Source organism: Malaclemys terrapin, chromosome 3, assembly GCF_027887155.1.
Source record: "Malaclemys terrapin pileata isolate rMalTer1 chromosome 3, rMalTer1.hap1, whole genome shotgun sequence".
Lineage (NCBI taxonomy): Eukaryota > Metazoa > Chordata > Testudines > Emydidae > Malaclemys > Malaclemys terrapin.
This window is the reverse complement of record NC_071507.1, coordinates 166,642,359-166,660,705: the sequence shown is the minus strand read 5'-3', so window position 1 is coordinate 166,660,705 and position 18,347 is coordinate 166,642,359. Positions and strand designations below refer to the sequence as shown.

General features: G+C 38.8%; 1 protein-coding gene across 1 annotated transcript in view; it reads right to left on the bottom strand.

Moving 5' to 3' along the window:
- The window catches only part of CSMD1 (CUB and Sushi multiple domains 1), a 1,946,356-nt gene that overhangs the window by 309,970 nt on the left and 1,618,039 nt on the right, over window positions 1-18,347 (bottom strand). Inside the window, exon 31 of the mRNA XM_054023823.1 lies at window positions 2,863-2,979. Within this exon, the coding sequence (XP_053879798.1) occupies window positions 2,863-2,979 (117 nt within the window). The remainder of the gene's footprint in view (window positions 1-2,862; window positions 2,980-18,347) is intronic.

Genomic DNA, 18,347 nt, shown 5'->3' with positions numbered 1-18,347 from the left:
GGTCCATAATATTTCTTAAAATGACAGCTTTGAGCCAATTGCTGCTCTCAGTTACACAAATATAAATTAAAATAATTCCAGTGACTTCAGTGGAGTAACTATGACAGATTAGAGAATGGAAACAAAGGATATTTCATGGCAAGATAATAAATTAGTGTTGTCATGGAATTGAGGATTGTGGGCGGGGAGGTAGAATTTAGGAACTGCTGCTCCAAAATTTTGTCCCCCTATACTATGGTTTCTTGTTTAGGAAACTTAATTTGATGTGTAAAACAAAAGCGGAATGTTTTATCTAATTATTATTATTATTTATTTATTTATATTATCATAGCAACTAGGACCCCACTGTGGTAGGCACTGTACAAACACAGAACAAAAAGCTAGTCCCTGTCCCAAAGTGCTTACAATCTAAGTATAAGACAAGAGACAACAGGTAGACAAAAAGGGGAAACAATGAGAAAATATTGATCAGAACATAAGATATGTTCTCGCTATACCAGAAGCCTAAATAGTTCTGGAAGGCATTAGATACGTTTTTCAACTTCCACAATGGCAGGGAATTTTGAATTAAAAATGCTATCTTGTGAGAATATCTTGCAGGAAGCTGCTGTTAACATTCTTGCTTAGTTAGTTTTAACATTTTATTCCTTTTGGTGTTTTTATTTTCATGTTTTATGGATATTATTTGATAATAACTATTTCCTTTTAGCATAAAATTCATTAGTTTTAAATGTATTAACTACCTAAAGAGATCGACAACAGAACGAATGAGCCGACACACATAATTTGAGCACTAGCTTGCTTCTTGTGCTTTCTTTTCACCACACTCCAAAATCCTAAAGGTAACTTTTGAGATCATTTCAGTTATGAGCCAAACCAGAACCAGGCTCCATGTAGGTCTTTACTTGAGCCTGTCCCTTAATTCCACACATTCTAATAGGATCTCCACCCTAATCCACAAATTCCCCACCTCCCTGTGTTATGACCACCTCTCCCCCCGGATCCCTATCATTCTAATTCCCCTTCACTTTTAAAAATGTGTTCTCTGGTCCAGAAAAGCATTATAAATGAATGCTTGGTTGGTCTGGTATGTAATGGAGTCTCTATTCTGGAGACTGGTAGGTGATCTTATTTATCAAGGGAAAAATTGGGACACTGTGGTCCAGGCTGTCACAGGAAAGTAAGGGAGTCTGGTGGGAAAATGGAAAGAAAAAGGGGCAGCCTCTTCCCTGCCCTATACTGTCCTCATTACAGAATTAAAAACTAGGATATTTTAAATCTGTTGCTGAAAAGCAGGAGCAGATGCATCAGGGAGCAGAAGCAGGCAGTATTATATTCTACCTCTCTGGGGTTAGCCTCAACAGTCTGCTCTGTGTCTCCTTCCTCTACTGCCTACCACCTCCATGCTGCAGGGACAGAACTCTCCTTGTGGCAGTCAGGTGTATGCCAACTTCCAAGGACTGGACAGTCCCCCAGTGGCAGCAGATGGCAGTGTACCCTACATCAGCCACACCACACAGCGGTGACATTAATGGTGGGACTTAAACCCTACTGACCCACCATCTCTGGTACTAAGCCTTAAGCATATGATAATACAAACAGAAGGACCAGCACCCAGCAGAAAGAAAGTTGAGTTAACAATTTTTCTTTAAAACTATGTGGACTCAATAACTAAGAGTGTCAAAGGAGTATAGTAGGAGTTGATGGTAAGGATGTCAAAATCAGTTTGGAGAGGATTGAGCTAGGGAGGGGCTTACTGAACACAGGTTGCACAATCACAGACAGAGGGGTGTTGACACAGATCACTGTTTTGGAGAAAACATGATAGTGTCAAAAGATTAGATTTGGAAGGGCACATTATTAAATTATTATTACTATGTGTGATAAACCTTCCCTAAGATCTCAACCTGTGATTCTGTAATTATTTCTGTTAGCAGCTCTTCCAAATTCCTTAGTGGCAAAGCTGCTGAATCCTTACAGCAAAGATTTTGTGGCACATAATATGTACTAAATATACTAAACTGCTGTAAATCCAATTATTTGAAGGATTCATTTTTCAAGCCACATTTGATAAGTAAGAATTAAAGTGGCAGCCATCTATTTTCTTCCTAGTTAGCTGTGCCCACAATAGTGGAACCGGCTTTATTGAAGGCCATACCTGCAATCTCTAACTCCAATCAAACATGCTTTAGAGATACTGTACAATTATTTTGACACACTGCAAGAATCAGGTAACTTAGTTGAAAACAATGAGGAGTCTGGTGGTATCTTAAAGACTAACAGATTTATTTGGGCATAAGCTTATGCCCTAATAAATCTGTTAGTCTTTAAGGTGCCACCGGACTCCTCATTGTTTTTGTGGATACAGACTAACATGGCTACCCCTCTGATAATTTAGTTGGTGATTATTTTATAAACTTTTCCAGAGATCTCACTTAGATAAAGTTTTGGCTTTTGTATTTTGTATTATACTTACCGGTATATTATGGATTATGATTGCTTCTTACCTACTGATTTACTGTGTATGCATGAACCCTGATGAATGATTATGCCATGATGATAAATGATGTAATCAATGAAAGAGTTCATGATGTTCTTGGATAACAGACTTAGACCATTCTTAGATGGATTCTGTTGATTACCCTGGGGCAGACGGGATGGTGAAAACCCTTAATCTATTCCTGCAACAAGAGTATGTATGTTCTCGCAAAACAATTTGCAATATTACAAAAAGTTTACCCTCATTGTTGCATAAGAAACAAAAAGTTTCATTTTTCTTAGAACTATTTCTAAACTGTAAATAAAATCAACCTTAGAACAAATGAGTTAGTGAGCCATAAATCAGTAAAACCAAACTCTTACCGAATTCCTTAGGTACAGTTATAGAATAGTGACAAGTCTGCCCAGCAGTATAATTATGTGGATAATTTGGTGATAAAACCACACCATCTGATCCAGTATACTGGCCTCCACAAGGAGCTGAAACAGAACAGAAACAAAAGCATCATCCTTAATTCCATCTGCTACTATCTATGGCGTCTCAGCATGAAATTGCAAAATGCAGTCACTGTAAAGTGACAGTTTTGGTAATTTTGTTTTTTCTATGGCACCAGATACAATGGTCTTTGTTAGGAAACTACCAGTATATTTATCAAAGCATCTATTAAAATAAATTAGCGTTTTACACAATGACATTGATTGTACACTTCTGTGGAAATAAATTATTCCATTGGGAAAAACTATAAAAACAAAACTGAAAGCTTGTTTTCAAAGTATAATCTAAATAAAATCTCAGCAAAGACTTGCTACTTATTATTTAGATTGCATCAGCACCTATACTGTGCTAGATGCTTTCCAAACATAGATTAAAATATAGTCTTGGCACCAAAGAGGCTAGAGTCAAAAATCATTTTGCTATTTTTCATCAACGCTAAATAAAAAAGAATTAATAATTTATTTAAGGAAATTCTTTGAAGTTACAGAAATTAAATTTGGCCTAGATAAGTGAATATAAGGATCCATTAGTGTACCAGGCCAGAGATATTGTAAAAACCCAGGGCCAAATCCTGTTTTCAATTAACCTGTGCAAGTGGGCTGCCATAGTTATATTGACAGGAGAAAATAGTCACAAGAAGACAGAAAAGGAGAGAGTATGTGATTTTGGACAAGTGGCCAACACAAACAGAAAGTGGGTATTATCAGACTGATACATTTCCCCATTTTTGTATGCAACTACAGAAGAATCCTCTACCCAACACACACTACCCTCTTTCCCAACTCCCCAGTCAAATAATCAAATGAAAAACTGTTCAGATATCTTAGACTTAAACATCACACTTCCTAAAGAAAGCTGCATATAAAACACAAGATACAGTTATAACAATTATTTTATCTTCTCAATAGCACAAGTGATAAAGCATTTCATTTTAATAGTATATAATTTAGATAGTCAGTATATTGCTATTTATGGCATTTAACAAATACTAAAATATGGAGATTTTGCAAGGATTAAAAGGTTACCATTACACTGGAATTTTGCCACTCTAATTTCAAAGGACCAGTAATAGCCAGAAACTCATAAATTACATTTTCTTTGATGGATTTATTTAAATTAAAGGGTCTGACATTAGTTCCAAAATAGTCACATTGTTTTGATTCCTAAGGTTGGTAGTGCTCCTGGCAGCAGTGCATAATGTGAACAAAATATTTTCTACTCTGTGGAACTAAGCAATTCAAGAATATTTGTGTTTGTTGTTTATAATTCCTTCTGCACAACAGATGACCTTTAACAATGCTGCAACTTAGTTTTTGAGTACTGAGTGATTGTTTTCAGTATCCAGAGGCCCTCAAAAGGCACTTTATATTAAAAGATAAACTTCTTGGCATGTTAACCTTGAAAATGTCCTTTAAACAAAGCACCACACTTTTTCTTAGGAAAATGACTAGTGACTGGCAAAGCTATGGGTATGCTCAGCCACTACCACCACAACAGCAAATGGGTGCCTTGAGAAATGTTTGTTCCAATATTGTAAACTCTGCAGACTATTGCTCCAAAATCTCTTTTTATGTGACTATATATTTGTGCTGTTCACAGATTTTTTGAAGTTTACTAATCTTACATCCCAGGCACCAATGATGGGACCTTTTGCCTCCAGCTGCCTACTGTATAACAGATTGTTCAAATCACATAACTATCAGCTATGATGAAATCACATTCCTATATTAGAAATATGGAGGAGACAGAGAAATGTGAATCTATGTGCTCAACAAGAGACATTTGGGATTGACCAGTACAAAGCGGCTGTCCTTTAATCTGTTGAAAAGGAGGAAATAATAGATAAATACACAATGGGGGGAAACCGGCTTGGCAGCAGCACTGCTGAGAAGGGCCTGCGAGTTGTGGTGGATCCAACCCCAACATGAGTCAGCAATGCAATGCTGATGCAAAAATATCAAATAAAATTTTAGGTTGCATTAACAGAGGCATAGCATTCAAGTCACGGGAGGTGATAGTACCGCTCCATTCAGCACTGGTTAAGCCTCAGCTGGAGTTCTGTGTCGAATTCTGGGTCACCAACTTATAGAAAGGATATAGAGAAACTAGAAAGGATCCAGAGGCAAGTGACAAAGATGATTAAAGGGATGGAATGCAAGCCATAGGAGCAAAGAGTGCCTCGGGACGTTGTGGAATCTCCTTCACTGGAGGTTTTCAAAAGGAGGCTGGGGAGCCATCTGTCTTGGATGATATAGACACAATAAATCCCCCATCTTGGCAGGGGGCAGACTAGAAGACCCTTGTGTCCCTATTAACCATAAAAGGCAGCTGAAGGGAAAAAATGGTTAAAGTTTATCTGGCTGAAAAGGGGAATGGGTTAGGAAAACACAGAATCTGTAAAAGCCTGAATTTCAACACAGTACTTATATGTAGGCCAGTGGTTTACAACCTTTTTTTCATTTGTGGATCCCCAAAATATTTCAAATGGAAGTGCAGACCCCTTTGGAAATTCAACCTGTGTTCTGCGGACCCCTACCTGAAAACTGGCTGAACAGAATTCAACTATTAATGTTGCATGTGCTCGGCACGGCATTTGACGTAACATGAGAAAAAGTGCTAAACTGTGAACTTCTATGGTAGCAACACTTCTGGGTTTTGATCTATAGGTTGGAGTATTCACATACTTTTGACTGATCAGAAAAATGAAATGCCTTTTCTGGGATCTGAAACTGTATTTTCACTGTCACCTTTCGCAGGCCACTTAGACATAGTCTGCAGACCCCCAGGAGTCTGAGGACCACAGGTTGAAAATCACTGATTTAGGCAAAACAGTAACATACAAAGATTAGGAGCAGAAAAAAATTACTCTCAACAGATAATTTTCAAACTTTTAGAAAAGGAAGTCAGTCCTCTAAAGTAGAAAGGAAAAAGCCTTGTTGTCTAGTCAATAGCAAAAAGAAAGATCAGTTCAACTATAGACCACTTGACTCTTAGCAAGTACTTGCAAGAAAGGCATGTAGAAATTATTTTGTTCAAAGGTCCTTAAAAATCTAAGTAAAGAAGGCAAAACCACCTACCTGATCTGTGTATCAAATCATGCAATGACTCAGGTAATGTTATATTGTAGCTGATTTTTTTTCAACATAATCCATATTATATATAATTATCATAGTGAAGGATGGCAAGGACAAAACAGTAATTAACCATGTTAAGTTAGAGACTACATTTGTTATGATACTACTCTTTTTTGAAGAGGCTTAACTGAACGAAACTAAAGATTTTGAAAGTATGACAAAATGTGTGTACGTCTGAATGTAGGGACAAAATTTAGCTGGTGATCTACTGAATGATAAGTATGCTTTAACTACAGTGACAAAATATGGTGAAGTAAAACTTGAATCCAGACATCAAACTTTTAAAATCCTTTTGGCTTTTAGAAAGGATGGATAAAAACAGATTTTAAAAAAATCAGACCTTTTATTTAAATTTGATTTTTTAGATAATCAAATATGGATTTATTTGTTTAAATAAACCTATTTGAAATGATTGCAACCTATATTAAATTATAAGTGTTTTATTATCTATTAAAGTCATTTAAATTAAATTAAAATAATATTATACAATACAAATTTGGTGCTGAAGTTTTAAAGAAAGTCAGACCACTGAACTGGTGGAAGTAACTGTTTAAATACTTGTAACCACAGTTTGTTGTAGTGATAAAACCAGTTTTTGACAATAGTAGTCTCTTTTGCAGGTGCAGAGGTAATATTTTCTTCATTTCAGTTCATTCAACTAGTTCACCATGAGTAGCTCTCTGAAAGTTAAGAGACCAACTGGGGATTGAAAATGCAGAAAAGCTGGGTTTTTTTTATTTTCAATGTGTGCATTAAAAAATAGGTGCAAAAGTAGCTCCTAGTTCTGAAATCTTGACTGGAAATGGTGACCAGAAACAATCAGTTCTGTTTAATAAATCAGTTTTAAATGAAAAATATGTTTTGATAAACTTTTTGATACATTTTTCTTATGTATCCAGCACATTTAAGGAAATAAAACACAACACCAAACAATTTTTAAATGCTGTTATTTTTGCATATTAATTTAATTTGAATTTCCATTCAAATAAAGCTTGATGCAAATCACAAGTAAAAAAAATAATCATCTAATAAGTAAGAAATCCTTCACCACTTTCCAACATAATAAAAACTGTAAAAATTAATAACCCGAATAAGTGCAAGTTAAGCTATATAACTGCTTAAATAAATGTGTCTAGATATAGCGTATCCTCCTGGTGAGTAAAAGGAAGCCCCAAATTTAGTGTGAAGGCTATATTTATTTGTAAGTCAACATGTTTTAATTCTTAAACCAACTAAAGACTCAGCCTTTCTATAGGAAAATACAAAAAATAGAAATACAAAACAAGATTAAAATCAATTATTTAAATCAAGATTTCCTGTTTGCTAATTTAAATCATAATTAAAATCAGTGATTTCAACCAATCAACCAAAATCAGCTGCTTTCAGGGCACTAAAGAAGCTGCTTAGCATAATCACAGTGGAACTATGCTCTTCCACCTATTTTTCAGGCAATCAATGTAAGTGCCATAATTCTATCCCCTTTTGGTCCGCTCAGATCCCTGAGTATATGGCAATCTTGTCATTATTGCAATATCTATTTTAAATCAAACAACTGATATGAAAAGTTGTGGGAAGAAATTTAGTGTGGTTGAGTTCACATCAGCAGCTTTTGGAACCCAAACAGCCCAGGCAAAATTTTGCAGACATAAAACAACAACTGCATGGAAGGTATTTCCTTTTAGGGAAAGTATATCCAGTACTGGCTTTTAGGCACTTCTCTCATATTGCCACTTCCTATCCTTCTGCTTTCCTTCACTTCATCTTTCCAGCATGGACAATAAAAATTGATTTTCTTAAAACTTTTAAAAAATGCCAACTTTATTTACTGGTTGCGTACTGAAAATTTGGGGCATATAAAAAACAGAGGTTCAGCGTCTGCTTTAAATATATAACAGAATGAGGCCTTAACTATGGCATTACAACAGCTTTTCCACAATAACACCTTAGAAACAAATAAACATACATATAATGTATATTGTATTATTTGAGAAATAGTGTCTGGCCATTTAATTGAAGTACTAAATCATAATGAAGATGAAAAAGAAGATGAATTGAGGCTATGTATGCAACCTGAACTTAACCATTTGCTTAGTTCTGGGTGCTTTTTTCCTGTGAGCTTAACATTCTTTCCAAGTTTTCTCTCTCGCTCGCTCGCTCTCTCTCTCTCTCTCACACCCACACAAAATTTCATCAGCACAACAATCCAGGTATAATAGCATCTCTATGTCATTAATATAATAATTGATCAAATATTATGGCATTTTAAATGGAGGGAAATGTAAGTTTTAGGCCTCTACTTTTCACACCTAAAATGAAGGTCTAAGATTACAAAACCGTCTCTGTGTTTTCACAAACATTACTATCAAAATAGACTCAGAGGAGCACCACACATCTAGGTCATTGCTGATATAACCACCAAGCGATAATTACAAACAAACAAAAAAAATCTTACAGGAGATCATTTTTCAAAATAATTGAATCACTCAACTCTTTCTTCAAAATAACTAATGTACATATTATTGTTTCATGAGCCCTTCACACTCAAAAGATAACAATGCACTAAAACAACAAGGAGTCCGGTGGCACCTTAAAGGCTAACAGATTTATTTGGGCATAAGCTTTCGTGAGTTGCATCTGAAGAAGTGAGGTTTTTTACCCATGAAAGCTTATGCCCAAATAAATCTGTTAATCTTTAAGGTGCCACTAGACTCCTGGTTGTTTTTGTGGACACAGACTAACACGGCTACCCCCTGATACTTGACAACAATGCACTATTTACACTTGATTCACATTTTCAAGGTTTCCTCCATGAGAGGCCAGACACTTCTTTAAAAAATTAAATCTTAGATTCTGCAAAACTTGAATATGCCATGCAAATTACAAAGTATATTAAACAAGCTGTCTAGAGGTTGCAGGCCATGTGTTTGACACCACTCTGCTTGGCACCAATGAATATATGAATAAAAATGAAGAGCTTTGTAGTGTATGGTTATACATATATCACAAAAAACAAAGTAACAGGAGATATGTCATGGAACTATGACAGAGAGAGACTGGAGAGAACAGGAACTCTTACAGCTGTGATGTACAGCAGATATTTAAAGCTGGAGAAATGCCAGTTTAAGATGAGAACTAGTCATGGTGGAGGTGTGAGAACAGTGGAAGATAAAATTACTGTAACATACTTTATAGAATTCAGAACTTGGATTATAGGTCCCACAAATTCCCAAATACATAATCTGTAGGTTTGCAGGTTTGTCTTACTGGACAAATGTATTCTATCATGTAATGAAAATACGTTATTGCACTGGAATGTGATGAGAGGCCAGAATGACTGCACCATAACTAAAGTGGAGCAGAGTTTGTCTGGGGCTTACCCAAGGAAGGGCAACTCTGCTTTATGGGGCAGTGTGTGTGTGTGTGTGTGGAGGGGATGAGAAAGGAGGTTAGAAACTGCTATAAAAATGGTGTTTGGTGGTCAGCTTTGCAGCAGTGACTCACCGCCTCTCCCCCCCCTCCCCCCTGGAATGTGCATAAAGGTACGAAACCTGGTTGCGGCAAGTCTCTTTGCTCCACGCAACGAGGAAGCCAGCACCCACCCTCCCTCCACTAGTGGAGGCAAATGGAAGTCTGGGTTAGGACCTGCTGTGGGCTTTATGCTAGTCGCCTCTTTTAAAGGGGGTCTGGGAAGGAATTTTTACCGCACCACCACAATTGGCTTCAGAGGAGTGTGGTTTTTTTCACCTTCCCCATAGCGGGTGTGAGGGAAGACCTTTTCTGGTGAGAAGAAAAGATGGTAGGCCATATGTCAAAACTTATTTTGTAAGGTTGGGCGGATGTTCAGTGCAGGTACTCCATAGGGAGGGCAGCCAGTGACCAGATAAATGGCCTGGTAAAGGACTTAAAAGGAGGTACTGGATAATGGAACAGAATGGGGTAGGGGGTTGGGGACTCCTATGATTGGTATGGCAGGGAGCAACCCCCTCCTCCCCGTTCTCATAGCCCTCCTTAACCCTCTTACAAGTGAGGTGAATGGTAAGGTCCAAGCCATGGGTCAGCTGGGGGACCTGGATGGAAACAAATGGCGGGCTGGTGGAAGCCCCAGAGAATTGATTTGAATAAGCATGGATTTGCCTTCCCTGTATGCTTTATCTGTCGGGTAGTCCCAGACATCTATATAATAAAGTTGTAGCCTGATTAAAACCCATAACAAGTCTCCTGTCCTTCTTGCGGTGTACCCAGACAATACACTTTGGATTGCTTTTGTGGTCTCCTGTCAAGCTTGCTTGCCAGAGACTATTTACCCCATGAAACTTAGAAGGATCACACAAAAGATGGGCTGGTTGGTAAGAGTAGCATACTGATTTCAACCCAGATTTTAGAATCATTCCTGACTGTCAAGTTTCCTGCAGCCACATGTGAAACTTTTAAAACTTTGAGTTTCTTTTAAAACGCCATCCAAGGCAAGCACTTTAAAACTAAAACAGGTATTTTAAAGCTTCAAGGACAGAAGGAATGAAACTAAGGGCTTGGCTACACTTGTGAGTTACAGCGCATTAAAGCAGACCCGGATGCACTAGCTCACTCCCTGTCCACACTGGCAAGGCACGTAGAGCACTCTGTCTCTGTGGCTACAGTGCTGCTGGTACTCCACCTCGGCGAGTGGAATAATGTTTGCTGTGCACCGCTGGAGTGCCGCGGTGCCAGTGTGGATGAGGTGTTGAATTACTGCACTCTGATCAGCCTCCGGAAATGTCCCATAATCCCCTTAAGTCAAGTGGCCACTCTTCTCATTGTTTTGAACTGGCAGTAGGAATGTGGACATGCCGTTTGAAAGCTCCGTTTCTGACAGCCGGCTGCTTATCTGCTCCGAGACAGATAAGTGTGGAATGCTGTGTGTGAGAAAGAGAGGCGGGCGGGAGGAAGGTCTACTACTGTCTGAACTTACAAGACAGCATAATGACATGCTCTCACCCCCCCAAAATCCCACTCTCTTTCCCCCCACATACACAATCTCAGTCACACTCCACCCCCCCCCATTTGAAAAGCATGTTGCAGTCACTTGCATGCTGGGATAGCTGCCCATAATGCACCGCTCCCAATGCTGCCGCAAGTGCCGCAAATGTGGCCACACCAGTGCACAAGCAGCTATCAGTGTGGACAGACTGCAGCACTTTCCCTACTGTGCTCTACAAAGGTGGGCTTAACTCACAGCGTTCTACATCTGCAAGTGTAGCCATGCCCTTGAGGACTGTGGTCTAATGAATCCTGTGAATCACTGAAAATAATGTAATTTGTTATGCAAGTCTGCTATGCTTATTAAGTACATTCATTCCTGTTTAATTTATTTTTATGGTAATATTTTAAAGGGAAAAGGGGTGGAGGGAATCAACCACATATATAAAAAGAAGAACAGGAGTACTTGTGGCACCTTAGAGACTAACAAATTTATTAGAGCATAAGCTTTCGTGGACTACAGCCCACTTCTTCGGATGCATCCGAAGAAGTGGGCTGTAGTCCACGAAAGCTTATGCTCTAATAAATTTGTTAGTCTCTAAGGTGCCACAAGTACTCCTGTTCTTCTTTTTGCGGATACAGACTAACACGGCTGTTACTCTGAAACTAACCACATATATGTGCCTAATAGTTAAAAACAGACATTAGGTCTTTTCTGATATGATATAGTAAAAAGTAGTCATTTTTATAGCTCATTATTTACTAGATAGCCCTTAATGAAGCCTTTAAAGACTTATCTTCTAAACATATAATTATTGACATCATTATTTAATCCACAGTCTACAATGAAATACCTACTTAGGATGTGTTTTATTTGCTGATCACTGAACTGATAAATCATGACATGGTCTATATGGGAGATTTTTTTCAGAAGCCAAAGTACATATAGGTTCATATTATAGATTCATCCTGCTACAAAATGTTATTAAAATCCTATTTTTATTTTTGAAGGTACAAAAGCACATTTTGGGGTTTAGTTCTTACCACTCCAAAACTATTGAATAGATTTGTTTTCAACTAGATATACAAGTGACATTCCAGACTGTCACGTGAGCTGACATTTTCAACTTTTAAAAATGGAAGACAGTTTTATGGGTGAATTAACATTCTGAAAGTTGAAGGTTATAATGGAAATTATTACATACTTTTAACTATAGTGTCATGTATTGTGCCAGTATGATATTTCAGTTTCACCTCAGTCACATAAACTTGCTAAGCCTATTGATAGATTGAAACTTCTCATCTTCTAAAGTTATAGCTGGACTTTTAAAGGATACTTTGAAATGAAGAATGACAGAAAAGCTTTGTCTGTAATAATGTTTAGCTGCCTGTATCAATCTAAATTGGTTTCCTGTTGTGATCAAGAACACTTATAAAGATATTTCATAAGATGTAAATATAAAGATTTCTTTCAACCAAAACTGATAAAATGAAGCTTTACAGCAATAAGGTACAGTTCAGTGTGATCCTGAATGCCCTGCATTCTCACTGAAGTCAACGAGAATGGAAGATACTCAGAGCCTTTCAGACAGTGTTAAGGATCTCACAGGATCAGACCCAGCAGAATAACGTAACATAAGTAATAAAAGGACACCAATATTTTATTTCTGAAAATGTAACTTATCTACTGTATGGTTATGCCCACCTAAGGAATCACATTTTTAAAAAATTACTAACAACTCTTGCTGCATTCCATGTTCTCAAACATTATCATCATCATCATTTTTTGGCAATATTTGGAACATTGCTATTAAAAAATCAGACAGTTATTTAGAGATATTCCTATAAAGTAAAATATAAAATCATGCACCATATTTCTGGGTGCTGATTCCTTACTTCCAACTTCATGTCTGTATATTAAGATTATAAATTATGTTTGATGTCAAATGAAGAGGTAATGGTACAAAAAAGATCAATGCAATGCTGAATGGTTTGGCCAAAAGCTTGTTCATGAATAACTAATTTCACTTTCATAAAAGTAAACACTTTATCATTATTTTAAAAAAAAGATCAAATACACATACAAGTACTACTAATTAATAATTAGAAGACTTAGTTACTTATCTTACAGATCTGAGATCTGTTGTACATATGTGTAACAGGGTGGCTTGCACCATAGGCTGGAAAGTCTGGGGTTACGTCAGTACTGATTATAGGACGAGCCACGCCTGGGTTGAATCGGGTGATTCCACACACAACAAAAGAAGATAGTTGCAGGAAAGGGGAGAAGCCCAGGAAACTGCATCTAGGTATGTAGACTCTGTAGGGAGCTAGAAGACCCCAAGTCAGTGAGAAAAAAACTGAAGAAACAAGGGAGAAAGCTGTCCAGGCAGGGAAGACTGGGAGAGAGCCTCTCCAATCAGGGAAGAGACTGTAAAGGTCAGTTGGGATGAAGACTGTTTGAGTTTGTGTTTTGTGTTATTTTGGGTTAATCATGAGAGAAACAGTGAACGGTTTGGGGCTTAGAGGGCCAGTATATATCACAGGAATAAATAAATGGGACCCCTTTTGGGATTTATCTGGACCACCTTTGAACTGTGAGTTGTCAAATGGCCTTGAAAAGGAGGAAACAGAGAAAGGGTGCCTCAGAGTGATCTGGCTCTTGGAAAGTGGCCTCTGTATTACAACTGGCAGAGTCAGCAGGATCACAGCAGACCACTTCTCATCAAGGATGAAAATTGAAGGCCTGGTATATGCAGGGAATGGAGGAAACTGATTATATGTTGGCTGAGCAGCGGCAGTGAACCCAGGCAATCCTATGCTTCTGCAGTAGAAGCTGCCAGTGGCAGCAGCAGAAGGTGCAGTGGACCCAGCAGCTATGGCAGGGAGATCATTTTTGCCAGCAGGGGAGAAAGATGCAGCAGTATTTTAAATATGGGAAGTCTGGACATAAGAGAGTGGAGTACCCAGTTGGCAGTGGGAGCAGTCAAAGCAGGCTTCGGGAAGACACACTCCAAGGGTGATCCAGAGGTGGAAAGGCCAGCTACTGTGTTTTGAATTTTTACAGCTGGGGCATTCTAGGAGGCTGTGCCCCTTTAAGAACTGTAAAATTATACAAGGGGGGGAAAAGGTGCAACTGGCCAATTAAGAGGTGTCCCCTAAGTGGCATTCAAGGTATGTCAGATGGGGACAAGGCAGGACGAAGACAGCTCCTAAGAGATGTCTCAGATGTGGGAAGGCAGGACATGCTAAAGACTTGTCCTAATGAGGTCCAGGATTTTGGTAAAGAGAAAGAGGAGGTTGTTAAGAAGGGAAAGATCTAGGAGACTGAAAGAGAGTTAAAGGAGGGAGCAGTTGTTTGTATGCTCTCAGAAGTGAGTCAGCATTCTGTGCCTGATGCAAGAGAAATAAGTGGGGCACCTCTCCTGCTAATGAGTGGGGTACAAGAAAAGGGCCCTAAAGCAAAAAGAGACCAACCTTGGAATTCTGTGATCAAAGCATGGGAACCCAGGTCAGTGTTTGTAAAAGGAACACACACACACTGATACTGCAGTTATGGCAGCACCTCCTACTCTTGAAAAATCAATTAATTCAGTGCTGGTAAGAGAGGACATTAGTGGGTTTAAGGGGATTTGCCATTTTGATGGAGGAGGCACAGCAGGACCTACAAAAAAGGGACAAGTTACCCATGGATAAGTGGAGTTTGGAATGACAGGTGGATACTTTGGTGGATGAGAGGGAAGGGCTTCAGTTCCAAGTGGCAGAGATGAAAGCAGCTCAGACTACAAAACTACAGATTATCCAGTCACAGAAGAAAAAAGAATCATATGAGCCAGTTTCACATATCCAGGGAGAATTGTGTAGGCTTCTCAAATCCCCATCCAGAACAGGAAGTGGAACAGGTGGGAGAAAATACTGAACAGCTGAGGAATGACTAGTGGCAGGGCTGCATGGTCCTCAAAAAAGGGTTAAATGAGACGTTTCAAAGTGCTAAGCAGATATAAGAAAGATAATATGTTCCATTGCATTAGAACATATTCAAATGTTGGAAAAGGCCTTTTTGAAGTGATACAGAAGACTTGATTATACCAGATCTCTTACAAAATGTCAAGTGTCAGATTAATAAAAAAAAAGGCTACACGAACATCCTCCTCAAGAAAAACTGGTCATCAGAGAAAGATCTTCCAACTGTATGATGGCTTCCATTAGGTGATAGGTCAAGACTCAATCCAATTTTGCACATGGAGCAAGTGTGTAAATAATTCTTGGTTACCCCTATAGAATTTTGTCCACAGGAGAAGAATGACTGACCATTAATGGATGGTAATGGGGGCAAGAAACCTAACTGGAATTTAGGATGGAACTAAATAAATTTATAAAAGGGATTATGTGATGTGATTGCCTGTGATAGCAGGGGAGTGAGTCGATGACCTAGGGGCTTCCTTTTAGTCCTATTTTCTTTATGATTTTAATACATATTCAGAAACAAATTATTCAGTGGATAGCTATTAATATCAATATCATCACTAGTTTGTCTTTACTTATACATTAAGCAAGGTCTGTCTGTAACATATTATTATATTAGTGGTTAGATGGACACCAAGCTTGTATTTGATCTATTGGAGATCACAAATCTCATTGAAGATGTTGGGCATGCTGGTCACTTTCTATTCAGGCTAAATGAGGGGACAACTAAATGTTTAGTGATAACTGAAGCAATCAAAGCCACCACCCAAAGATCAGACGGAATGCAAACACAGGGACTAGGGATTGCTTTGACTGCATCTCTGTGTGTATGACTTTCTGTCTGTGTGGGTCAGAAACAACCAGAAAAAAAGGCAGAAAAATGCACAAAGCCAGGAGACAACAAGAGAAGCACTGGAGCTGTGGCCTTGAGAAAAAGCTAAGAAAGAGAACTTTATGGACAGAGTGCTGGCTAGCAAGAGGCTTAAATTCTAAGAAAGGAAACTGCCTCCTGTTGTTTGATTTCTACTGTGTTCTGGGAAACAGAATTTTGTGTACATTCTTTGTAAATAAACATGATTGCACCAAAGAAATACCTGTCTCTCTCCTCAATTTCTCTTCTTAACTGGAACAACCTGATACTACCCTATTTACAAGAAGAATGGGACTCTATCATTGCAACTATTATTTATGCAGTGGTATCTTAAAAGAAGACGTGGGCCTTGTCTACACTGCTACTTTACAGCACTGCGACTTTCTTGCTCAGGGGTGTGAAAACACCCTCCCCGCCCCCGAGTGCTGCAAGTTTCTGCACTGTACAGAGGCAGTATAGACAGTGCACCAGTGCTGGTAGCTATTCCCCTCATGGGGGTGGTTTTTTTACAGCGCTGGGAGAGCTCTCTCCCGACACTGGTGCCGCGACTACACAGCCGCGTTAAAGCGCTGCCATGGCAGTGCTTTACAATTGCTAGTGAAGACATGCCCTAAGAAGTCAGGAATAAAAAAAAAAGTGAAGACTGTGAAGACATGCCCTAAGAAGTGAAGACATGCCCTAAGAAGTTAGGAATGGGGAAATTCAATTAACCAACCCCTATAGTTACTAAAATGGCTAGTTTCCCAGCGAATCTAAGAAAGGTGTCATTTTGAAAAGTTTAAAACAGAATGGAAGGGAAGTCAGAGAAGGCAGTTACAAGTAATGAGGGTATGAAATACCCTATGAATCGATAATAGTATGAGCTGTAGTGAGGTAAAGAATCCATCTATCCTAAAATAGGTATGGTGTCAAGAGGATAATATGGGTGTTACAACCTGGACCAGTCCTGCTCTCTGAACAGACTCCAGTCTGTTACAATTGTATCCAATCACTGAGTCCCATATACTTCTAAGCCCCTTGGGTCTGGGTAGTGACTAATCACCATTCCTAGCTATGGATCTTTCAAGCACACTCCTACATGCAGACCCACTGTCTGATCCCTTCCTTGGGTGGAGGGATTCCACAGTCCAGCCACTTATATCCTGGAATCAGGATCACATCTCTCCCATGCCCCCAGATGCTTACAGTATACCAGAGACAATGTGGTAGTAAAGCCAGGAACACAGGCTTAATAAAAGATTTCTTAACCTCAAAAACTTTACTCCAAAAAAAAAAAAGCACAACAGAGTTACACATCAGAGTGGCAAGTTTCAGAGTAACAGCCGTGTTAGTCTGTATCCGCAAAAAGAAGAACAGGAGTACTTGTGGCACCTTAGAGACTAACAAATTTATTAGAGCATAAGCTTTCGTGGACTACAGCCCACTATGCATCCGAAGAAGTGGGCTGTAGTCCACGAAAGCTTATGCTCTAATAAATTTGTTAGTCTCTAAGGTGCCACAAGTACATCAGAGTGGGTGGGGACAGGAGAACAGTCTTGAATGAACCCCAAGGTCAGATCTCACCCCGCCTGAGAGTCCTGGTCAGCATCCTTAGTTGAGGCAGAGTCTCTCCTGCCTTCTCATATCTCCATTCAGTCTGCTTACATGGGGCTATGAAATGGCCCCCTGTTTAAAAAGTCTCTAACAGTCTCTGTGCTATCTCTGCCATTCAAAGCTCCAGCTCCCTGCTCCAGTTGCGTAGTGTGTAGAGAGTCCATTGCTTCAAAGGATTGGCTTCATCACTGAGACATTCCAAATCAATGGCCATTGATGGCTATCCCATTTTTAGCCCTCTTTGAGATGTCCCTTACCCTAGCATGAGTGGTATGTCCAGAGTAGAGTAACTTTGTGCGGATTTGACTGGTTTTCAACATGACCTGGATATCTTAACACAAGATGGAGGTTACATTGCAAAGTGAAAGTTTCAGGGATAGTTACAATCAAAATGGTGTTCATCAAACAAAATGGAGTACACAATTTGACACGGACATACCTCCAATCTTTCACAATATCTGCACACAGATAAAGTTCAAAGAAACAATGGATTAAAATGTTCCAGAGAACATTTAGAAGGGGAAGAGGAGAGGAATGAAGATAAAATCCTGAAGTGGAGGCACCAAAAGAGATACTATCAGCAAGGTAGTGTGTAGAAGAACAACCGGGAGTGGACAGCATTTTTCAACAGTGGAATTTACATGTTTTAAACTTAGTGTTTTAAATAAATGACTTTTTAAAAAAATATTCTTCTTGGCAATTTGAGTTACCACATTTATCTCAGTTTTCAGTTGACTATAACAGGACTAGAACAGATATGTGGCTATCTAGAGCAGTCTTCAAGTGGCCTATGGTATTGGCCAAACTTACTTCACATAAAGTTAAAAGTATC